The 26,096-nt window shown below is 43.1% G+C and overlaps 1 protein-coding gene across 10 annotated transcripts in view; it reads right to left on the bottom strand.

The window, feature by feature from the left end:
- LOC140457050 (spectrin beta chain, non-erythrocytic 1-like) overlaps nt 1-26,096 on the bottom strand; it is a 300,358-nt gene that overhangs the window by 72,653 nt on the left and 201,609 nt on the right. For all 10 annotated transcript variants that reach the window (XM_072550997.1, XM_072550996.1, XM_072551001.1 and 7 more), the window contains one exon: nt 14,516-14,667. In XM_072550997.1, the coding sequence (XP_072407098.1) occupies nt 14,516-14,667 (152 nt within the window). The remainder of the gene's footprint in view (nt 1-14,515; nt 14,668-26,096) is intronic.

The following is a 26,096-nucleotide window of genomic DNA, read 5'->3' on the forward strand; positions in this document are numbered from 1 at the left end:
CGGGAAAGGGAAAATGACAGGGAGTACGCGGGTAAATAAAAAGGTAAGCAGCAGGTTAGCATGTGTGCAAGAGGGTTTAAGTTCAAGACAGACTACAAAAGAAGCAAAACGGAAGGATAAATCGTGTGAGGTCCCTTTTGGTCATGGCTGGCCATGGGTCGTATCCTCGTTGTTCTAGCTTTCTGCTTCCCTGAAGCAACGTCGCTTGTGACTGAAGAGACCAATGCTGGAGTGACAGTCCAAGTTGTAGAGGTCACATTTGTATGTGGTCACTGATCTGCTAGAGCTGCTGCACTCCTTCCTTCATGCCCACTTGTCTGCTACAGCACTCATCAGCTTCTTTGCCCGTGTTTTGAGGTGTTGGTTCAGGGTGCTTCTCCATCTTGTGCGGTCAACTGCAAGTCTTTCCCAGGTCTCCACAACGATATCAAGTGCCTGCATGTGCCTCATGCAGACATCCTTGTAGCGCAGCTGGGGATGCCGAGTGGGTCTCTTTCCAGATGTAAGCTTTCCATAGAGGATATCCTTTGGGATGCTGACGTCGTCCATACAGTGGATGTGGCCCTGCCAGCCCCTTGTTTGTTGCCTGAGCACATGCTGGGAAGGCGAGCACAAGACAGAACTGCTGCGTTGGACACTGTCTTGCCAGGATATGCTCAGGATACTCCTCAAGTGGAAGGTGTTCAGTCTTCTCTTCTGTCTGGCATATGTAGTCCACATTTCACTACCGTACAGCAGTGTGTTTATGACACAGGCATTGTAGACTGACATTTTTGTCTTCATTGTCAGCTTGGGATTTGTTCATACTCAAGTTGTGAGGCAAGCAAGAGTTGAGGCTGTTTTCTGATCCTCTTGTCGATCTCTGTGTACATGAAGAGATTGTCAATGATGATTGAGCCAAGGTACGAAACTGATGGACAACACTGAGTTTGTAGTCATCGATGGTGATGACCGGCGGTGCTTCTTTGTCCTATCCCAGGATGCTCGCCTTCTTCAGACTGCTAGCCCGAAATCCTTGCAAGTGTGAGAGAGGCGGTCTATCAGTAACTGGAGTTCCTGCTGGGTGTGTGTTGCAGCTGCAGCATCATCAGCAAACAGCATCTGCATGATGAGTGCCACATGTACTTTTGTTTGGCCGGGCCAGGTTGAAGAGTCTGCCGTCTGATCTATTGCGTAGGTAAATCCCTTCTGTTGCGGTGCCAAAGGCATGTTTCAGGAGCACAGCAGAAAAAATGCCAAAGAGTGCGGGAACGAGGACGCAGCCTTATTTGGTGCTGCTGCGGATGTTGAAGGGCTCAGAAGAGCTGCCGTTGAATTGCACTGTCCCCTTCATGTTCCTTTGGAAGGATTCTATCATGCTCAGCAGTTTCAGTGGGCAGCCAATCTTCAGGGGAACTTTGAAAACACCGTTTCTGCTGACCAGGTCGAACGCCTTGATGAGGTCATGGAAAATGACATACAGGGGCATTTTCTGTTCTCTGTACTTCTCCTGCAGTTGGCTAAGGGAGAAGATCATGTCTACTGTTGAGCTTTAAGCTCAGAAGCCGTCCTGTGACTCTGGGTATATACGTTCTGCCAGTTTCTGCAGGTGAGTTAAATAACCCGAGCAAAGGCTTTGCTGACAGTGTGAAGGAGAGAGATGTCTCTTAGTTGTTGCAGTTGCTTCTCTCACCCTTGTTCTTCTAGACAGCAATGATCTTGGCAGCCCTCATGGTCTGTGGTACAGCTTCTTCTTGCTAGCACTGACAGAGGACTTCATGCAATGGAAGCAGTAAGCTAATCTTGCAGCACTTGATCAGATCAGGAGGAATCCTGTCACTAGCCTGGGTCTTACCTGAGGCCAGGCTGTCCAATGGCCTTGCTGAGCTCTTCTACTGATGGCTCTGTGTATAGCTTATCCATGATCAGCAAGCAAGTGATGGCAGCAAGTGCTGAAGCGGACATGGCATACTCTCTGGAGTAGAGATCAGAGTAGTGTTCAACCCACCTCTCCATCTGCTGGCCTTTGTCTGTGACTACTTCCCCAGTAGAGGATTTGAGGAGGGCTGTCTTGCTCTGAGCTGGTCCTAGTGTCTTCTTGATGTCTTCGTATATTCCCCTAATGTTCCCCGTTATAGTGGCTTTCTGAATTTTCTCGCTTAGCTGTGTCCAGTACTCGTTAGCGCAACACCTGGCAGTCTGCTGAACCTTGTTCCTGGCAGCCCTGAGATTCTGCAGGCTCTTCCCACTAGCTGACCATTTGTACTCAGCTAGGGCGACACGCTTGGCTTCAACAATGGGGGTCATCTTGGTTACCTTAGCCTCAAACCAGTTGTGTGTCTTGCAGGTCTTCTTCCCAAAAATAGCCAGGGATGTGTGGTGCATGGTATCCCACAAGGTTTCCAATTCTCTGTGGCAGAGTCTCCGTGTCACGCGGTGCTGAGTTCTCTCTCGAAAGCCTCTGAGAACTGTTGTCTAAAGTCTGGCTGGGTCATCTTGCTGATGCTGATGCGAGGGTTCCCCAGTTGTTTAGTGCAATGGAATTTCTTAGGTTGCAGCCTAATCTTGCAACACACTAAGCAGTGGTCTGTGTGAAAGTCCATACTATGGTAAGAGCGTGTGTGGAGAATGTGTTTGATGGCCACACACATAACTGGGATCAGATCGAGTTGGTGCCAATGCTTTGAGCATGGGTGTCTCCAGGAAACCTTGTGCTGAGGCTTTGTCTGGAAGTAAGAGTTGGTGATGCACAAATTATGGTAAGTGCACAGCTCAACCAGTTGCTGTCTGTTCTCATTCATTTTGCCCACATCAAAATGTCCAAGGCAGAAGGACCACGAGTAGTGGTCTGCACCCACTCCTGCATTGATGTCACCCAGAAGAACAAGTTGCTCCTTCTTAGAGATACTGCCAATTAGGAGTGCAAGATTGTCATAGAACTCATCCTTTGTGTCTGGTGTGGAGAACATGGTCAGGGCATAACGCTGACAAGGGTGACTAGGCCTGCGGTAGTGTTGAGACGAAGAGTCATGAATAGCTCTGAGCCATTGCTGCCTGGTTCTATTGTGTTCATCAGGTGGTTCTTCACTGTGAAGCCGACTCCATGCTCTCTGGGCTAATAAAACCCTTCCTCCAGCCAGTAAAATGTGTAGTCCTTCTCTTTCAGTGAGCCTTGTTTCCTGGAGGGTGGCCATGTCCACGTTGAGTCTCCTGAGCTTGTTATTTCTGACAGCTTATCTCATATAGTCGTTGACGTCCTGGTGGTTTTCTGCGAGGCCGGTCATCATTGTTTGGACGTTCCAACTTCCAAGTTTTAGAGCTGGTGATTTTTGTTGTCTTGTTGATTGGTGCGGTGATTGCAATCTGCTGTTCGAATAATTCCTAATCCTCATACACACTCCCAATGGGATAGCAGATTGTGGTGGGATAGCTGGGGGTTGCCCAGCTTGAGGTGGGTGATAGCTGTCCAGTGGGATCCGAAAATTCATCCCCCCATCGGGAGCAACCCCTGGCATCGCACTCTATGCCAATCTAATGATGACTTAAAACCTGTATCTGCTGTTCCCCCCTGTTGTGTCAACACTGTGGGCAAAGCTGGAGTGTCCTCTTCAGGTGCAGTGGTGGTAGGATGCAAGCGTAGGTGGTGTGGTATGGGAACAAGCTCTGGCCCATGAAGCACGTCCCCCCTCTCCACGACACTGGCTAATTCAAAGGAATAGGAAAGCTGTTATAGTTTGGTACCAGCACCATCGAAGGAGCTGCTAGAATGAGTTTGTAAATAATGATGAACTGCCTTTTGGGTCCTGGCTCCAGATTTTTCCTCGAAGTTTACTCCTGAAGCCTCTCCCATGTGAGTCTGACCACAATGCAGCGGAGGTTTGAAACCAGAGCTTTCCTTCTACTTGCTAGGAAGCAGCCCACCCAGTGTTGGGGCACAGGTCTCTCCTAGCCCTCCTTATCCACATCTCTCGTAATCCACTCTCTGTCCACCACCTCCTTTTACCTGGTCACCTCTCTCTTGCCTAACTCAACTCTTTATCTTTTATATCCTCACATCCTCTCCTTACCTATTATCCCACATAACTTGCAACATCCTGACCCCCCTCACACTAACTCACTTCAGGTCTCTCCCTTACTCCCACCTCTCTCTCTCCCTCCACCATCTCTGCCCCCTGCCCAGGTCTCTCTACCCCAGACACTGTTCCTCTGTCTGCCAAACCAACCCCTTCCCACCTGCTGTTGCCAGACCCCGACCTCACACCCCACCCCCCCAGATCTCTTTCTGCCTCTCTATCCGCCCCCGGTACCTTTGTAGAGCTGGGTGAAGGCAGTGGCCGAGTTCTGGGAGCACAGCCAAAGCTGCTGCCTCTGGGCCTCGGCCTCGTTTCACCGGGGCCACTCTCAGGCCCAGGCTCCTGTCTCTCATCCTCCTCCAGGCACTGCTACTCCCAGCCGGACAAAGATAACTCAGAAGATATTATTAGAGATGCTGGAAATAATGAAGGTAAGCAAACTAGCATAAAGGCACTTTACTTGAATGCTTGTAGCATTCGTAACAAGGTTGATGAGTTAACGGCACAAATCATAGTGAATGAATATGATTTGGTAGAGATGGTTACAGGATGGTCACGAATGGGAGTTAAATATTCAGGGGTACCAGACTATTCAAAAGGACAGACAGGAAGGTAAGGGAGGTGTTATGGCTCCGATATTCAAGGACAACATCAGGGTGGTGCTGAGAGATGATATAGATTCAATGGAGAATGAGATTGAAACCATTTGTCTGGAAATTAGAAATTTTAAGAGGAAAATGTCACTGATAGGCATAGTCTACAGGCCACGAAACAATAACATCACATTGGGGCAGGCAATAAACAAAGAAATAACTAATGCCGGTAAAAATGGTATGGCAAGTATGATGGGGGATTTTAATCTACATGTAGATTGGATGGACCAGCTCAGTTAGGGTAGCCTTGAGGAGGAGTTTGTTGAGTGTATCTGTGATAGCTTTCTTGATCAGTATATAATGGAACGGAAAAAGGAGCAAGCTATCCTAGGTCTGGTCCTTTGTAGTGAGACAGGAATAATTAATGACCTCATAGTTAGGGATCCTCTTGGAAGGAGTGATCACAGTATGGCTGAATTTAGAATACAGATGGAGAGTGTGAAGATAAAGTCCAATACCAGGGTCCTGTGCTTGAACAAGGGGGACTACAACAGAATGAGGGAGGAGTAGACTGGTGGGACAGTTGACAAGCAGTGGAGGATTTTCAAATCAATCTTTCAAAGTGTTTAACAAAGGTATATTCCAGTGAAAAGGAAGGACTGTAAGAACATAGGTAATCTGCCATGGGTGTCTAAGGAAATAAGGGAGGCGATGAAACTGAAAGAGAAGGCATAGAAAGTGGCCGAAAACAGCATGAAACTAGAAGATTGGGAAAACTTTAAATGTCAACAGAAAGCCACAAAAAGAGCTATAAAGAAAAGTAAGATAGAACATGAGAAAAAACTAGAACAGAATATAAAGACAGATAGCAAATGTTTCTAAAAATACATAAAACGAAAAAGAGTGGCTGAAGCAAATGTTGGTCCTTTGGAGGATAAGAAGGGGAATTTAGTTATGGGTTATGATGAAATAGCTGAGGCATTGAACAGACGTTTTGTATTAGCCTTTACAGTGGAGTATACTAACAACATGCCAGTAATTGACAAAGAGACTATGGTAGGTGAACACCAGGAAACAATTATACTTATGGAAGAGGTAGTGTAGGGCAAGCTGATGGAGCTAAGGATAGATAAGTCTCCTGGTCCTGATGGAATACATCCCAGAGTACTAAAAGAGATGGCAAGAGAAGTAGCATGTGCACTAGCGGTAATTTTCCAAAATTCTCTGGACTCTGGGGCAGATTGGAAAACAGCAAATGTGACGCCACTGTTTAAAAGGGAGGTAGACAAAACATAGGAAATTATAGACTGGTTCGCTTAACCTCTGTAGAGAGGGAAGATGCTAGAGTCTGTTATCAAGGAAGAAATAGCAAAGCATCTTGACAGAAACTGTCCCCTTGGACAGACGTAGCATGGGTTCATGAAGGGCATGTCATGCTTGACGAATCCTCTGGAATTCTATTAAGACATTACGAACAAGGTGGACAACGGGGACCCAGTGGATGTGGTGTACCTAGATTTCCAAAAGGCCTTTGACATGGTGCTACACAAGAGGCAGCTGCATAAGGATGCATGGCATTAGGGGTAAAGTATTAGCATGGTTTGAGGATTGGTTGACGCACAGGAAGCAAAGAATGGAGATAAATGAGTGCTATTCTGGCTGGCAATCCGTGACTAGTGGTTTGTCTCAGGGATCAGTATTGGGCCCGCAATTATTTACAATTTATATAGATGATTTGGAGTTAGGAACCATGTGTAGGGTGTCAAAGTTCGCAGATGACACAAAGACGAGTGGCGGAGCAAAGTGTGCAGAGGACTGTGAAACTTTGCAGAGGAACACAGATGCATTGAGTGAGTGGCCAAAGGTCTGGCAGATGGAATACAATGTTAATAAATGTGAAGTCATACTTTCGGTATGAGTAACAGTAAAAAGGATTTAGTGAGTTTTGAGAAGATTTGTAGCTCAGGTTGATGTTTTAGATATAGATTTGCTCGCTGAGCTGAAAGGTTCATTTCCAAATGTTTCGTTATCTTACTAGGTAACATCTTCAGTGGGCCTCAAATGAAGCAATGCTGAAAATTCCTGCTTTCTATTTATATGTTTGGGTTTCTTTGGGCTTGGTGATGTTATTTCCTGTGGTGATGTTATTTCCTTTTCTCAGGGGGTAGTAGATAGGATCTAACTCAATGTGTTTACCCTTACTGGCATAAAATTCACTAAATAGGAGGAAAACAACAGCAGACTGCCATTCCTAGATGTCACAGTAGAGCAGACAGCCAATGGGGAACTTCAAACCAGCGTCCACAGAAAAATAACACATACAGACCAAACATTGAACTACAGAAGCAATCATCCCAACACCAACAAACGAAGCTGCATTAGAACATTATTTCAACGAGCCAACACACACTGCAGCACAGAGGAATTACGCAGAGCAGAGGAAAATCACCTATACCGTGTATTCAACAAGGATGGGTACCCAATGAACACAGTCCGCCGATTTCTCAGCAACAAACCCAACCAGCAGACAAAACAATCCAGAAACCCCAGCCACTCTCCCCTACATCAAAGATATCTCAGAAATGACTGCCAAACTACTCAGACCCTTGGCATCATGGTAGCCCACAAACCCACCAACACACTAAAACAGTAGCTAATGAACGTGAAAGACCCTATACAGACAATAAGCAAAACTAACGTCATTTACAAAATACCGTGCAAGGACTGTAACAAACACTACATAGGACAAACAGGCAGAAAACTAGCCACCAGGATACATGAACACCAACTAGCCACAAAAAGATATGACCCTTTCTCACTAGTATCCTCACATATGGATGAGGAAAGGCACCACTTCGACTGGAACAACACATCCATCCTAGGACAGCACAAACAAAGACACGCACGAGAATTCTTAGGGAAGCATGGCATTCTATCAACAAACACATCGAGTTAGACCCCATTTACCACCTCCTGAAAAAAGGAACAGGAAGTGACTTCACCATAGGAAATGACAGCACCAACCCAAAGAAACCCAAACATATAAATAGAAAGCAGGAATTTTCAGCATTGCTTCGCATGAGGCCCACTGAAGATGTTACCTAGTAAGGTATCGAAATGTCTGGAAATGAACCTTTCAGCTCAGTGAGCAAACCTACATCTAAAGTAAAAAGGATTATTATAATCATAGTCATAGAGATGTACAGCATGGAAACAGACCCTTCGATCCAATTTGTCCATGCCAACCAGATATTCCAACTTAATTTTGTCCCATTTGCCAGCACTTGGCCCATATCCCTCTCAGTCGCTTATTAATTTAATGGTAGAAAGTTGCAGCATGCTGCAATGCAGAGGGACCTGGGTGTCCTTGTGCATGAATCACAGAAGGTTGGTCTGCAGGTACAAGTAATTAGGGAGGCAAATGGAATTTTTCCTTCATTGCTAAAGAGACTGAGTTTAAAAGCAGATAGGTTATGTTGCACCTGTACAAGGTGTTGGGGAGGCCACACCTCGAGTACTGTGTGCAGTTTTGCTCTCCTTACTTAAGAAAGGATGCACTGGCACTGGAGGGACTGCAAAGGAGGTTCACTAAGTTGATTTCAGAGTTGAGGGGGCTGGGCTTACGAGGAGCGACTGAGTAGATTAGGATTATATTCATTGCAATTCATAAGAATGAGGGGGGATACTATACAAATCATATAAAATTATGAAGGGAATAGATAAGATAGAACTACAGAGGATGTTTCCACTGGCAGGTGAAGCTAGGACAAGAAGGCATAGCCTCAAGATTAAAGGGAGCAGATTTAGGACTGAATTGAGAAGGAACTTCTTCACCCAGAGGATTATTAATCTATGGAATTCCTTGCCCAGTGAAGTAGTTGATGCTACTTCAGCAAACATTTTTAAAGCTAAGGTAGATTTCTTTTAACAATGAAGGAATTAAGATATATGGTGAGAGCACGGGTAAGTGGATCTGAGTCCACAAAAAGGTCAGCCATGATCTTATTAAATGGCAGAGCAGGCTTGAGGGGCCAGACGTTCTACTCCTGCTCCTCCTTATGTTCCTATTTTAACTGCAAAACATTACAAAGGTCTACGTAGTAACAAATGTCTTTCCTCAACGATAACTTGATGCACGTTCTGTTGCTCCTCCCCATCCCAAATTGCGATGCAACTTGGGATACTTTGTCACATTAAAATTGCTATTCAAATGTATGTTATTTTGGACTGCCAACAAAGTCCTGCAAAATTATTGCATACTTCATCATTTGTGCAACTCCCATTAAAGATAATTAATACTTTTAGGAGTCAAAACATGATAAAGAAACAAAAGAAAAGGGGACACAAAAAGAGAATGATTTTAAAACTCAAACATTTGGCAATTACGATTTGGTTTCATGGAAAAATAAATGTGATATTTATTTTACACTTTGGATCCATGTGCCATTTAAAAGATCCTTAAAAAACTATTTCTATGTTATTATGAATGTTAAAATATTTCATTAAGGACTAACATTTCTAGTGTTTAAACAGGAAGACTAATTTATCTTCATTTGCACATAGCAAGTTAATTAAATGGAAGAAGGCACACAGCACATAGGTGTGACTGATCCAGTCTGTAAGTGTCGAGAGTCTGTTGCTAGAAAGCACAGCAGGTCAGGCAGCATTCGAGGAACAGAGGAATTGACATTTTGGGCATATGCCCTTCATCAGGCAATGCCATGTGCCTAATGAACGCTTCATTCCATAACCTTATAGTTAACCACCTACTCTGGCCTCATATTAAATCTAGATGGCATAGGGGTTCCAAGGAGCTTCACCATACTTAACATCATAACTTAACTGCGCTCTGAGTGGGGAGATATGTAGGGAGTAAGCATGGATTGGAGATTCAGGCAGCAATGTTGTAGTGCAACCTCTAATCCTTCAAGCTCAGATTTTTTGAAGGAATACTGAAAATACCAACAAACTTCAAACATGAGAAGAGGTTAACTTTCCATCATTAACACCTGACAATTTACTTTAAATCCTTCATCTTTGGGCATGGATTACAACTACTTACACATTCCTTGTGGATCACTTAAAATGCTTCCAAAATACTAGTAACCTTTGAAATACAGGGTCAGCCATTCAAAGGAAACAGCTGTAATACCTTATATTCTCAATGTACTGCAGTGGAAACAGTGTGCCAGGTTAGTCAACAATCACAAAAGCTGAATTCTCCAAACATAGTATATAGAAAGCCAACCCGTCCAAGTCTGAGCAACGCCTCCCCAGTATAAAACATGGTGAAGAGAAGAAAGATTAATCAATAAATAAAAAAAGAAAATAACTGGGAGGAAAATAAATCATGCAAAAACATTAGAAATGCAGGTCAAGATGTCTGCAAACAAATTAGGGATGCTAGCAATAAATGCATTAGATATGTTTGTAAAATAAAACTCTCTGGCTAGATTTCAATCTATTCAATAGGAATACACCTTGGTAAAATAACCAAGAAAATAAGTTTATGTTAGATAGCATAATTTGTTACATGGCAGAAGATCTTGGAAGTATGATTTGTACAGAAGACAAGACCAAAATTTTACTTGGTTTAGGCAAACAGATCATAACGAGATATTCAGCTTGGCAGCAGCTGCAGGTTTAACACATTAAACAGCAGCGTGGGAGGATATTAGTTCCTGAACTCCCACAATGAGCTCTCAATTTAAACTGATGAAATTAATGGTAGTGTTGATGGGTTAAATAAAAGATTCCATCTAGCAGTAAACAGGAAATTAAGATTGAACCGGATTGTTGAGAGATGAATCCACCTGGAAGCATGGAAAGTGGCATAGAAGATATGCAATTTAGTCTTCTGCCAATAAGGCCTATTTTCATTCTTTTTCTCACATAAAATTTGCAGCACAGAGTCAGGTGATTCAGCCAACAGGCTCACCCGAGTGAATATGCTCAAGATGAGCTTTTTCACAACTCTCGTCACAGTTCATCAGCATGTCCTTTTAATAATTTCTTCAGTGTGGTTATCCAGCTCCCCATTACATGTGTGTTTGTTATTTGCTCCCTGTCGTAGCAAATTCCACATTCTCTAAAGACCTTTCTCCTGAATTCTCTGTTGAATTTAATCATGACTGTCTTGCATTTTTGGCCTCTAATTCTGGTTTCTCCCCCACCCCTCCACAAGTGGAACATTCACACTATTAAACATATTTTTAATTTTAAAGACCTACTTATTAGGTCAGTCCACATCATCTGCTTTCTACAGAAAACAGTAAACCTGTTCTAATTTTCCTCATATTCACAATTCATTAGTGTCATCCTTATACATATTTTTGCAACTTCATAACTCTTCTGTATCATTTTCATGAAACAGAGACACAAATGTGCACAATACCTGAAGCATGACATAACATTTGTAATATGCACACCTCCTATCCGAAGGTGCTGGGGTGCAATTCTGTGATCCTTGCCCATTTTTCATTTCTGAACGTGTAATGCAACTTTCCATACAATTTATGACTACAGTAGGGACTGGTGTTTTACTGACATCTTGACACTTTCTACTGTGGGTCACTAGACAACAATCAGAAGCAACATGCCTAATAGATTTTTCTCCTCCTTAGCCAAGATAAACAACTGTACTCCCCAACCAGGAAGCCCACTTGCTCCAGATCAGGAATCAAACCTGAAGTCCTCCTGGTCTACAGAATTCAATAAAACAAATGATCCTTCTGTGTTTATCAGTCACTGTAGACAGTGAGATTACAACAGCATAATGGTCACCATTCCTGGGAGGACTCCTGGCTGATTTTTGTTTAATTACAAGGTATGAATGAAATAGATAATAATGGTTAGTCCTCAGTGACTACATCAGTTTAGCAAAGCATCCCAACAATAACCCATTATGACATTGAATAACCAATTTATATGTGACACTGTGAATTTCACTGTTTGTTAATTTTCCCAGATGCACTCCGATGTCCAGTGATACATGAATTCAAACAGCAACGGCAGTGTCAGTTTCTTTCTCTCTCTCTCTCCTGCACTGACCTCACCATGTGCTTCCTTTGTCTGTTCCTCTCCTTTTTAAAACCGCTGTTGTTTTGACTTTTTTTCCCAAAGTTCCAAAACAATGCAACAGCATATAAAACAGTAATTGCTGCTCCTGGGATTCAAGGAAATCACCTCCAGCACCTAAAATACCTCAAAAAAGGAGCAGCTGTTAACAGTCAGAAATTTTTCCCGTCCGCCCAGAATTCTTTGTTGCGGCTGTACAGGACATTGGTTAGGCCACTGTTGGAAAACTGCGTGCAATTCTGGTCTCCTTCCTATCGGAGAGACGTTGTGAAACTTGAAAGAGTTCAGAAAAGATTTACAAGGATGTTGCCAGGGTTGGAGGATTTGAGCTATAGGGAGAGGCTGAACAGGCTGGGGCTGTTTTCCCTGGAGCGTCGGAGGCTGAGGGGTGACCTTATAGAGGTATACAAAATTATGAGGGGCATGGATAGGATACATAGACAAAGTCCTTTCCCTGGGCTCGGGGAGTCCAGAACTAGAGGGCATAGGTTTAGGGTGAGAGGGGAAAGATATAAAAGAGACCTAAGGGACAACTTTTTCACACAGAGAGTGATACAAGTATGGAATGAGCTGCCAGAAGAAGTGGTGGAGGCTGGTACAATTGCAACATTTAAGAGGCATTTGAATGGGTATATGAATAGGAAGGGTTTGGAGGGAAATGGGCCGGGTGCTGGCAGATGGGAGTAGATTGGGTTGGAATATCTGATCGCATGGACGAGTTGGATCAAAGGGTCTGTTTCCATGCTGTACATCTCTATGCCTCTATGACACTGCTTCCCACTGATCTCTGTAACATTTGCACTGTAAGAAACTATATCATTCCCAACAGATCTAATTTATTGCAAGCCCAAAATGTTAGATGGAAGGATACTGATGATAATAGCTGATAAAGACTATGCTTACAATAAAAACAAACAGCTGCATAACGCAATTTGCAAAACTTTCTAATCCCTCACTTGTTGCATGCAGCTACTGCCAAAACAAAAATCCAAATACACAATGTAATTCAACTTAATTGAGCATCTATTCTGAATCACTTGGGGTGGTCTGCAGAAGTCTTTACTCAGGGGTTAGATAGTTGGGATGTACCTTGCGCTGAGAAGTATGCTTGCTTCTGATATTTTTAACAGACATTAACAATGATAATATCAGTAACAAATAAATTTGCTGTTAAGAAGAAATGAAGAAATGGGCTCAGCTCAGACACTTCTATTTACCACATAGCTCAGTGATTTGTTACTTTGTCCCAGCTCTCCTTGATATTTTTGCACCCCAGCTGAAAGGGTGGGCTTCCAATTTTAGCCGTAATCCTTGTTAAAGCTGGTCTGGAATTTTCAAACAATGGGCAAGGGAGGAATTATACCAATGATGTAGAGTAACTCATTTGCTGGTCTTTAACTCCACCGTGTGACAATATACACGGATATTTGAACTGTCAACAGAATTGAGGTATATGGGGACAGGGCTGGAAGGTGAATTTGACGCTGAGTTCAGCCATGATCTTATTAAACTGCTGAGCCAACTCAAGGTACCTATGACCTTCCCTTCCTTTCCTTTCTATATTCTTATGAATGAAAAATGTCATTGTGTGATTTGCTAGGTCAGATTTTAACATACTAAACCAGCTGAGCAGTCAATCAGATGTTGATTTAAATGTTCATCTGGATATAGTAGGTTCCAAACTCTTTACCATTGACTATATTTGCAAGCACAATCCAGGCTGACACTCCAGTGCAGTACTGATAGGTACTAGCATCGGGTCACCCTTCAAGGTGAAACCATAAGCCAAGACTCCATTAACATGTGATGGCAAGATTAGAAAGAACCCAAGACACTGCTTGAAGAGAAATAGGGAATTCCACTTGTGTCCTGACCAATAATCTATTCAGTACCAAATAAAGGAACAGACCATGGATCATTATTTTAAATGCTTGTTATGCAACTATGCTCTAGGTGACATTCATATTTGAGTAAATACAACAGTGAATACATTTCAAAGCAAATTAATTGATAATGAATTAAGTTTTTAAAAAATTTATTCATAGGACGTAGGTGTCACTGGCTAAGCCAGCATTTGCTGCCCTTGAGAAGGTGTTAGGTGATTTGCAGTCTTTGAAGTGTAAGAATTCACCCCACAATGCTGTTTGAAACAGAGTTCTAGCAAACTGACCCAGCAATATGAAGGAGCAGGGACATATTTCCAAGTCAGGATGGTGTTTGACTTGGAGGGGAACTTGCCAATGATGATATTCTCTTGTCCTTCTAGGAGAGTCACAGGTTTGTAAGATGCTGTTGAAGGAGGCTGCATGATCTTGTAGTTGGCTCATATAGTTGGCATTGTGTATTGGCAGTGAAGGGATTAAATATTTAATGTGGTGAACAGGGTGCCAATTAAGCAGGCTGCTTTGCCTTGGAATGGTATCAACTTGCTTTATTGTTGTTGGCTATCTTGAAGATACGTTAAACAAATAGATGTTTCATTTTTCCGTCCACTAAAATCAGGTAAAGTTATCTCAATATCCATACAGCAAGTGAAAGAAACAACCAATTGATGTTGCAGCTTTAATTCTTCCTTCAGGGAAGTGGCTGGTCAGCTGTTGACAATATGATCAAAATTCATGGATCATTCATGGACCTGTAACTCAAGTCAACTCACTAAGCTTCTACTGTGTTGAGCATACTTGATTGAGCTTGTGCCTGTGCTAAGTGTAAGCTGGTGAGTATTGCTGGCCTAAAGCTACTATAATATTGTTCTGATGGTTGCCACAAAAAGAACAAAAGGCTTATACTGACCAGCTGCTCACCCGACAGCACCTCCAGCAACCGAATCAGCATTCGCCCATCCCTCAGGTCCGTATACAAGTCCGTGATACGGGAGGTCACTCTTGCTAAGTGTGAATTTACCCATTTGGTGAACGTTTTCTTCTGCACCGCTTCACGTTCATCTGCAACAAAGAAGGAAATGCTCACCATTAAGCACTTAAAAGGATAAAAAGTAAGGGAGCACCACAATTTAAACAGGAAAAGAATATTCTAAATTATGTTGCAGTACCATCAGCATTTGAAAGAGAAATTGCAGGTTAGCATTTTGAGTGCGGACCTTCCCTCAGAACTCAGTTAGGGAAAGGTCTTAGCTGAAACATTACCCATCTTCGCTATTTCAAATGCTGATATTTTCAGTTTTTATTCTAATATTTTTGGTACCTAGCTCTCTCACCTCCATGTTCAAAGTAATAAACCGAATAGTGCAAAAGCTGATTGGCAGAGCAGTGTTATCAATTAGATAAACCTCAACGTTCCAAGAAAGATGAGAAACCAGATGTGGCAAAACAGACTTTTTAAAAAAATCACAAGCAGCACTAAACTAAAACATAAACCTGGGTCTTCCGTTACTATAGTGAATAATGCCAATTAGCAACAAGGTACCAGACAGTTAGTTACGAGTAAATATTCTGCTAGAATTGAAATTATGGCTGGAACAGAATTTCCATAATGCAAGCACAATCAAATTTGTGTGTTACTGAATGATTAATTTAATACACTGCACAATGTGAACAAGAAGAATAGGAATAAAATAAAAACAAATATATATTTTACACAGCAGCAAATAGAACAGGTGGTGCTGTATTACAGGTGGTAACAGAACTGATTATACAGGATCACAGATTGGTCTCTTTTTCGCAGTAACCATCAGCTCAACATATTCACGACAACTCTCTGCAACAGCAACTTGATTAGTTCTATTTCAGAGTTTGTAAATCTTATCACCTTGGGAGCTTATCTTTTATTTTATTCATTTATTCACAGGGTGTAGGCACTTCTGGCTAAGGGTAGCATTCACCGTCCATCCCTAATCACTCCTGAGAATTGCTCTATGAGCTGCTGCAGTCCACATGATGTACATACACCCACTAAGTGCTATTATGCTATTAGAGAGGGAGTTCTAAGATTTTCAACATCAACTGAGAAAGAACAGTGATATATTTCCAAGTCAGCATGTTGTGTGGCTTTGGGAGAAACTTGCATGTGGTGGTGCTCCAATGCATTCACTACCCTTGTCCTTCCTGTGATTGTAGCCACAGCGTTTGTGCGGACTGTCCAGTTCAGGTTTTGATCAATTGTAACCCCTAAGTAATGTTACCTTCCACTTATCAGCCCAAAACCCAAATTTGGACTTTTCCAAATTCCCTGTAGAAAGCTTCAATTGAAATTGCCTCCACTATACTCTCAGGTAATGCATTCCAAATGTTAACTACTCACTCCATCTAAAAAAACTTAAATTTGTCTTTTGTTAATTTGTCAATCACCTTAAAATTGTGCCCTCTGGTTTTCAGTCAAAATGACCCATTTACCTACTCCGGTCAGAACCCTCGAACAAATAACCTCTCAACCTTCGCTTCTCTTCTCCAAGAAAATCAGCCCCAGTTTTCCAATCTATCTTATCCTTGGTACCAATCTCATAATGCTTTTCTGAAATTTCTCCAAAGACTTCACATCCGTCCTGAAGTTGCAGATCCCAGAACTGAACACAACAGCATAGCTGAAACTGATTCAGTGTTTTCATCAAGTTTCATTGTACTTTCCTTGGCGTACAAGGAATAATCAGGGTGCCTTTTGTGCTGGCAACAGCATTCTGTACAATTAAAGAAAAGACTATTACACTATAGAAATTCTGTACAATATGAATGAATGGAAAGAGATTTGGCCCACTGAGGGTGAATGGGAAAGGGTTGATTCATTGGGAACCTACACATTCATCTTTACAGCCTCTATTCACTGTGAGCTAATACTCTGGAGAGACAGGTTCAAATCCACCATTCCAGCTTCTGGAACGTAGTTGTCGAAAGCTAATCTCAGTAATGGTGACCGTGACAACTATCAGCATTTTTTAAAAACCTACTTGGTTTATGAGTCCTTGAAAAAAATGTTTTGGCATTACCCAGTGTGGCCTACATGTGACTCCAGACCTTAAGCAATGTGGTTAACTCTTGACTGCTCTCCAAAGTTATCTGGTAAGCCACTGTTCCAGAGTTTTAATGAAAAGCAACAAATGTTGTCCTTGCAGATGACAACCACATCCTGACCATAGAACATTAAAAAATATGTGGTGCACTTTGGCCTTGGAGGAGTGTTATACAGGAGACCTTCCAGCAACAACATGGCTCTAATCTAAATGGGAAGATGAGGCGTTCTTCCTCCAGGCGTCTGGTGGTGAGGGAGCGGTGGTGAAGGAGGCCCAGGACCTCCATGTCCTCGGCAGAGTGGGAGGGGGAGTTGAAATGTTGGGCCACAGGGCAGTGTGGTTGATTGGTGCGGGCGTCCTGGAGATGTTCCCTAAAGCGCTCTGCTAGGAGGCGCCCAGTCTCCCCAATGTAAAGGAGACTGCATCGGGAGCAACGGATACAATAAATGATATTAGTGGATGTGCAAGTAAAATTTTGATGGGTGTGAAAGGCTCCTTTAGGGTTTTGGATAGAGGGTGAGGGAGGAGGTGTGGGCGCAGGTTTTACAGTTCCTGCGGTGGCAGGGGAAAGTGCCAGGATTGGAGGGTGGGTTGTTTGGGGGCGTGGACCTGACCAGGTAGTCGCGGAGGGAACGGTCTTTGCGGAAGGCGGAAAGGGGTGGGGAGGGAAATATATCCCTGGCAGTGGGGTCTGTTTGGAGGTGGCGGAAATGTCGGCGGATGATTTGGTTTATGCGAAGGCTGGTAGGGTGGAAGGTGAGCACCAGGGGCGTTCTGTTCTTGTTACGGTTGGAGGGGTGGGGTCTGAGGGCGGAGGTGTGGGATGTAGACGAGATGCGTTGGAGGGCATCTTTAACCACGTGGGAAGGGAAATTGCGGTCTCTAAAGAAGGAGGCCATCTGGTGTGGAGAACGCTTCATCTTCCGCCTCGGAACACTTCAACCCCAGGGCATCAATGTGGACTTCAACAGTTTCCTCATTTCCCCTTCCCCCACCTCACCCTAGTTCTAAACTTTCAGCTCAGTAACTGTCCCCATGACCTTGTCCAGACTTGTCCTACCTGCCTATCTTCTTTTCCACCTATCCACTCCACCCTCTCCTCCTTGACTTATCACCTTCATCCCCTCCCCCACTCACCCATTGTACTCTATGCTACTTTCTCCCCACCCCCACCCTCCTCTAGCTTATCTCTCCACACTTCAGGCTCACTGCCTTTATTCCTGATGAAGGGCTTTTGCCCAAAACGTCGATTTCGAAGCTACTTGGATGCTGCCTGAACTGCTGTGCTCTTCTAGCACCACTAATCCAGAATCTGGTTTCCAGCATCTGCAGTCATTGTTTTTACCTCTAATCTAAATGGGGCAGCCACATCTTTCAGAAAGTCAATCAGTCATGCAAACCATTTCAAAATTAACAACCAAGAACCTGTGCTTTTCAAAAGAGTTGCCTCAACATTCCAACTTTTAATGATTCTCTGACATTGATGTACACTGTAGGTTACAGATTCTGAGCTGCTATTTAGTACCCATGTACAGTTTTATTCCAGGTATCAAAATGTAGTCAAAAGTATAGCTGTTGCAATTAATCTTAGTTTTACTCTCAAAAGCAACATCAGATTTTGGTTCAAATTCAAAAGAAAAAAATTCTGATCACAGTGGAAATTATTTCTTTTCACTATGATATATTTCATGAACTCTTCCCTCTTGCTGCCCTATAGCCAACAGATGTGCATGCAATATTGGCCTCCAAAGTTGACTATTTTCTTATTTCACTCACAAAAAAACCTTTCCTGAGACAGTAACAAAGGAAACTTCACCGCTAAAACATACCCTGCTTCCCATTACATTGTCTGTGGTAGCTTGCTGTTGGTGCAAATTGGCTGCAACATTTCAAAATGAACTGAACTGAAGCTGTAAAGCACTTTGGCATATCCAGATTGGGGTGCTATTTAAAATCCCTTCTGTCCTTACTGAGATGTGCTGGACCCAAAGTATCACCCTTCACATTATGAATCATTATTGAGATTATCCACAGATCATTTACCTCTGGTGAGAGGGTTTTATGACTCAACTTAAACCCTAAAATCCAATACTTTCCAATAGCAGCCACTGACTGGCAATAATTTTCCCATTCTGATAATGGTGTTGCAGTCAACCAAATCACTTCAGCAACCATACCAATTAAGATCAAATTACTGATTACAGACGATGCATTAAACTTGACACCTTTCAGCTTCTCTGCATGTCAAAGTATCATAATGCAGATATTGTCTGAACCATCAGAAAGACAAAGAAAGTGCATGCATTTATATTGTGCCCTTCACAACCTATGGGCACTTTAATACAACTCATTACCAATTCATTGCTTTTGAGAGACTATGTACTTTTATGAAGCAGGTGAACACCGTGGCCAATTTATACAGAACAAAATTTCGGATCAACAACGAGATTGTTTGTTTCAACGAAGCTGGTTAGGCAATAAATATTGGTCAAAACGCTAGTGGAACTCTTCTGTTCTTCAAATAGCGCAGTGAATCTTTTACATCAACCCAAGATGACCTTGGTTTAAAACCTAGATTGAAATGGTTCAAGAAGACAGCTTGCCACCACCATCTTTATGGAAACTAGGGACAGGCAATAAAATGCACAATATCCCACAGCACTATATTTAGAGTGCAAGCCTGCATTGTGAGCTCAGGGTCTCTGGCGAGGAAATTAAACCAATTACCTACTGACTCAGGTGAAAAACTATTACACATTGAAGCACAGCTGATAATGCAGAGGAAAGAAGAAAAAGGTCTTTCCTGACTTTTCCTTCATGCTATCTGTTTTCCAGGGGAGCTAGATATCGTGGGCAGCAAAGATCTAATCCATATCACCCCATTCAGCTCCTGAAGTAGTTTCCAGGATGGACCAACACCACGGAGGCACAACACAAGTACTGACATAACAACAAGCCTTGTAACTAAAAAGTATAAATTTACTGCTTAATAAATGATGATAATCTGCAAAATATTGTCCAGAGCAGAAATGCAAAAGAATGCTGCTTGGCTGATTCCACCACTTGCAAGCTTTTTAAGAGTCTTAACTTTGATCTTTATTTCACTACGATAAGGACTTAGCTGAGAAGGATGGCTGTTGAAACAGTTGATTTTTTTTTACAATTAAGTAGCTGTTCCTGTGCTGAATTTAGAACTGCCTGCGGCCAAATGTCCTGTAGATAGCATCACTCTTTAAGGCACGGCCTTGGGAGTGTCCACACTGATGCCACTCTGATAACATTACAAAGTGCTGTGATTTCCATCAGAGGAACAATCCAGTTGGGACACCAGGAAAATGTTAACGGCGTCAGAATTCACTACACAGTGTTTTTTTTTCCAAATTGGTACTCCAGGTACTTAATGGGCAAGGATCCTCTGATATCTCATCTAAGTGAGTTTTGTTCATGCATAAGCCCAACATAATGAACCCGAGCAGACCATATCATCATGACTGAACCCAAACCTGCCAATGTCTAATATCCACATTTCCCAGTCATGCCAGGTGGTCCTCCGGGTAACTGAATTTCCCTTGCTCAGTGCAAGGGTGCTGAACTTGACTGAAGCAGCACAAGTGCTGTCTCATCTGAGTATCTGTCTCAGCACAGGATTAGAAAGGACATTAGGTTCTTGTTTTCTGTGTGACTCAATTTCAAAAATACATAATGCATTTTCCAGTTGCACCAATGGATACCCCACTGTAATCTTAAGAATTAACATACCCAACACCCAGAAAGCCGAATACTATAGGGTGTCAGTGAATGCAATCAAAAGGTATATTTTAAACCATTGTGTAGAAAGACAGTGTTCTCTTCAGATTTCAGAAGCTGATGCTCAGTAAACTATAGAAACTACAACAGTCTTTCATCAGAAAGGAAAAGAAAGAAAAACAAGAATCGTGATACATCACACAATTGCAGTATTGGAAGCTCTGTGGACAGCAGTTTCAGGCTAAATAAAAGAAATTAGTGTATGACACAAACTGTACTTATAGTGTTTCAAAGCATGGCTTGAAGGAAAATTGAACTTTGACTGATAATAACTGAGTACATTATATACAAACCAAAATTCTCAAATAAGTTTTATGAAGTGAATTTCAGGTCTCTACACATGTCCATGTCAGCCAACAACGATTTAAGAATCACAAGATTTGAATTAATGGTATTTGCACTGAAAATTATTTGAATTACCATTATACTATGCAACTGAGTAAAACTAATTAGTAATGAGATACAAGTTAGACCATATTTGGAAAAGTGTGCCCAAATATCAGCACCTGGTCACAGAAAATTTATCAGACACAAAGAAAAGGTGCAAGATTGATTTTTATTTAAAAATGACACCATGGATGAGAATAAATTCATTATGAATAGCTTGAAAATTATGCTTTATTCACAATAAAGAAATGGTTAGGGGAGATATAATGGAAGTGAAAAAGTTAAAAAGGGAAAGATAATTTTCATCAATCTCGTTTAGTAATAAAAAAATATGAAAATAAACAGAAGTTTGTGAGCTTCCCTATGACATCCATATACATTACCACGGAAGTCAAACATATCAAAGGGTGGCCTGTGAATTATATGTTTGACTCATATGTGCCAAACGAACATTTTGCACGCTATGCATCCATCATGGACTCTACACTAGAGACCTACAAAGTTTACACAATATGAAAATGAACACTGATCTTTGCACTAGGCTGCAGAGTTTCAAATTTAACAGGGTATCCATCAAGGAAGACATTTTTCTTGGCCATTTGCTGTGAACAGACAACAGAACTCTTCGCTGTTCAGCTTCAATGAAGGATAATGAACATTCATATATGAGTGCAAGTCCTTGGATTAAGATAATAAAATCCAGACCTTCAATCCACAGCAATTTCTGGTAAAAACCACCTTCAGTGTCAAAACGAGAGCCATGCTAGCAAGTGATTGTTGACAGGTGAATGGTCTTGTCAGAATGGTTTTATTCTGAAGAAGCGTCACTGGACCCGAAACTTTAACTTTGCTTTCTCTCCACAGATGCTGCCAAACCTGAGTTTTTCCAGCAACTTCTGTTTTATTTTTGATTTCAGACATCTGCAATTCTTTGCTTTTTTAAAAAAAATGGTTTTGTCATTTTGTCAGTTCCCTCTTGGCTGTCCTTATTAAATGAACCTAGCTCAGGTACAACACTGGGTTAGATCCAGAAAAAAGGTCTCTCTACACTGTTCCCATGAGACAATCCCAAGACAGGGTCAACACAGGGTTGCTAAGTGAAACTCCCTCCATACTGTCCACATTAAACACCCTCAAGGGACAGTACGGCACAGGGTTAGATACACAGCAAAATGTTCTCCACAGTGTCCACATCAATCGTTCCAGAATAGGTACAGAGCAGTTTAGATACATAGTTAAGCTTCCTCAACGCTCCATGATGTGCCACATCCCAAACCTCTCAAGGATACTGCAGTCATATAATATTTCTCACTCAGTAGGAAGACTCTTGAATAATGCTCAGGTTTGTGCCATGGGTCCATGCACACTAGGAATTGGCAATGTCCTTAAGTTAATTTCATTGCACCTCTGGTCCTTAAAATTAGTCCATTTCAGTTCGAACAAAGGCCACAGATGTGAGGTCAGAACCTAATTCCTTTCACTTCAGGTTAATTATTAAGAAACTGGAACCGATACAGACACAATCAAGTGGCCTCCTACTGAGCTGTAAAATTCTATAATTCGAATTTAGTGCTCAACCTTTGTCACAGGTATTTCCAGTTCCTGCATTCTCACAATTATGAAAGGTAAATTTCATTGTTACAATGTTGAACACTATCAACTCACATTAAAGAGCTGAATTAAGTCACTGGACCTTTTGTTTGTTTTGCTTGAAGATTTAAAAAAAGACCTAAAAGAAAGGGAAAATAAGGAATCAAAAGCCAGTTTGTTGGCAAGGCTCCTGAGGGACATATGATCTAGCTAAATTAGGCTACCAATGAAGTTACTGAGTGATAAATCCCCTGGGCAAGCCAATTAAATGTCAAGCCTCTTCGTTGACGATCAGTTTGGCTGAGACAGCCCATAAGTGATACCACATGAGTGATAAACCTTCTGGCCAAGCCAGTTCATCACCAAATTTCCTGAATGATACTCCCTCTGGCCAAATCCATTCCATCAGTGAACTTCCTCAGTAACGCAATTTCTGGATGATTCTGTTGTATGAAAATATTTTCATCAGCCTTTTGCTTAGTCTGCCTGATGCCTTGTGATGTTTTCCACTCTTAAAATAGGTCTTCTTTCCAAAAGCATTCAACCCCAGTCAGATTTCCGAATTGCTTTTTCTTAAAATGGTAGCAGTTTATTAGGCTTGTTCCATTCAAGTAGATTTTGAAAATAAGAATGATAGCAAACAGAAGTGCATCAAATGTGGCAGTACTTAAATTTGTAGGTAACTGACATGAAGCTTGAGTACATTATCCAGCTGTGATATACAAACTTGAGCAGCATCTAGGCTCAAAGTATTTTCAGAGACAAAAACAAACTTCAGATGTTGGTCCAAGGTAGACAAACAGGAGGTTGGAAGAATACAGCAAGCCGGGCAACATCAGGAGGTGCAGAAGTCAACAGTTTGGGGCAACCCTTCTTCTGGACTGGGGGTGAGTGTAAGGGGAGCTGCAGATAGTGGTCGGGGCGGGGGGGGTGGTTGGGTCGTGAGGGGGCAGGGTGGTGAGGTAGGGATAGGTGATAGAACCTGTGGACAGAACCACAGTGGGTGGCACGGTGGCACAGTGGTTAGCACTGCTGCCTCACAGCACCAGAGACCCGGGTTCAATTCCCACCTCAGGCGACTGACTGTGTGGAGTTTGCACGTTCTCCCCGTGTCTGCGTGGGTTTCCTCCGGGTGCTCCGGTTTCCTCCCACAGTCCAAAGATGTGCAGGTCAGGTGAATTGGTCATGCTAAATTGCCCGTAGTGTTAGGTAAGGGGTAGATGTAGATGTAGGGGTATGGGTGGGTTACGCTTTGGTGGGGCGGTGTGGACTTGTTGGGCCGAAGGGCCTGTTTCCACACTGTAAGTAATCTAATCTAATCTAAAAAAAACCCTAGTAGGGATAGAATTCCCCTGGTGCTCACCTTCCACCTGACTAATTTCCAGATACAGCGCATTATCCTCCACCATTTCTGCCACCTATAATCAGACCCCACCAGAGGGATATTTCCCTCCCCACTCCCATCTGCATTCCACAGAGACCTTTCCCTCCATGACTCCCTTGTTAGGTCCACGCCCCTCACCAAATCACCCTTCACACCTGGCATTTTTCCTTGCCACTGCAAGAGGTGTAAAACCGACGGCCACAGCTACCCATTCACCTCCGTCCAAGGCCCCATAGGACCTTTTCACATCCGGCAGAGACTTTCCTGCACATCCAAACACCTCATCTACTGCGTCTGTTGTTCTCGATGTAGTCTCCTCTACTTTGGGGAGACAGGATGCCAACTCGCAGAACATTTCTGGGAACATCTCTGGAATGCACGCACCAAACAATCACACCACCCTGTGGCCGACCACTTCAACTTCCCCTTCCACTCTGCCAAGGACATGCAAGTCCTGGGCTGCCTCCACTGCCAAATCCAGCCTCCTAATGACCGAAGGAAGAACACCTCATCTTCCGCCTTGGGACCCTTCAACTACATCGCATAAACATCGATTTCACTAATTTCCTAACCTCCCCTCACCCCACCTCATCCCAGATCCAACCCTCCAGCTCGGCACCACCCTCTTGAATTGTCCAACTTCCTGCCCACCTATCCACTCCACCCTCCCCTCTGATCTATCACTATCACTCCCTACTTGCATCAACCTATTGCCTTCCCAGCTCTAACCCACCCCCCCCAATCACCCCTACCCTCCTATTTATCTCTCAATTTCCCCCCAGACCTCACGTTCCCAATGAAGGGTTTATGCCCGAAACGTCAACTCTCCTGCTCCTCGAATGCTGCCTAACCTGCAGTTTTTACAGCACCACACTTTTCATCTCCAATCTCCAGCATCTGCAGTTCTCACTTTCTCCTAGGGACAGGTGAACACAGGTGGAGAGTACGACCTAGTTGTGCGATGGGAGGAATGAATCCGGTTGATAGGTGGAAGGGTCGATCAAAAGAATGGAAGGGAGGGGGAGGGGAGGGCTGGAAAGGGAGTCGGTTTCATGGTAAGGGAGCTTATTTGAAATTGGAGAACTCAACATTGGGTCCTCCAGACTGTAGGCTGCCCAGGCGGAAGATGAGGTGTTGTTCTTCCAATGTGCAGTCTGATTCGCTGTGGCAATGAAGGACGTCAAGAATGGCCTGTCACAAAGGGAGTGGGAAGGGGAATTAAATGGGCGGTGACTGGGAAGTCAGGTCAGTCCCTGTGGCCCGGCGAAACTTGCCATGAGTTTATGTTTGGTCTCACCGATGTAGAGAAGACCATATCGAGAGCACCGGTTACAGTAAACTAGGTTGGAGACAAGGTAGGTCAACCTCTGTCTCAACTAGAAGGATTGTTTGGGGCCCTGTATGAAGGTGAGGGGGGTGGCATGCCAGCAGGTTTTGCATCTTTCACGGTTGCAGGGATAGGTACCTGGGAGGTTCAGGGGGATTCGTGGGGAGAGTGGCGCAAACCAAGGATTGGCAAAGGGAAAGGTCCTTGCAGAAGGCAGAGAAGGGAGAAGGGTAGGAGGGGAAGATGTTTTTGGTAGTGGAGTCTAATTGGAGTTGGCAGAAGTGTTTAAGGATTAGTGGTGCTGGAAGAGCATAGCAGTTCAGGCAGCATCCAAGTAGCTTCTTGGATGCTGCCTGAACTGCTGTGCTCTTCCAGCACCACTAATCTAGAATCTGGTTTCCAGCATCTGCAGTCATTGTTTTTACCACCCAGAAGTGTTTAAGGATAATACATTGGATGCAGAGACTGATGGGATGGTAGATGAGGACAAGGGGAACCCTATCTTTATTGCATTTGGAGAGGGGAATGGAGGAGGTGCGCTGGAGGACTGTCTGGATGACAGAGTGGGGAAAAACACATTGTTCAAAATAGGTGGACAGCTGGCATGCTTGGGAGTGGAATGTCTCCTCATCCGAGCAGACGTAGAGGAGGCGGAGATATTGGGAATGGAGTTATTGCAGGATACTGGCTGGGAGGAGGTATAGTCCAGGTAGTTATGAGAGTCTGTGGGTTTATAAAGGTCCATCTAGAGACTATTGCTGGAGATGGAAATGGAGAGGTCAAGAAAGGAGAGGAAGGTGTCCAAGACAGACCAAGTGAATTTAAGGGCTGGGTGGAAGTTGTGGGTGAAGTTACATTCATTGATGTAACAGCGGAAGAGTTGGGGCACAGTACCTATGTAGTTATTGAAGAAGGG

The sequence above is a fragment of the Chiloscyllium punctatum genome, chromosome 31 (genome assembly GCF_047496795.1).
Source record: "Chiloscyllium punctatum isolate Juve2018m chromosome 31, sChiPun1.3, whole genome shotgun sequence".
In the NCBI taxonomy this organism is placed as follows: domain Eukaryota; kingdom Metazoa; phylum Chordata; class Chondrichthyes; order Orectolobiformes; family Hemiscylliidae; genus Chiloscyllium; species Chiloscyllium punctatum.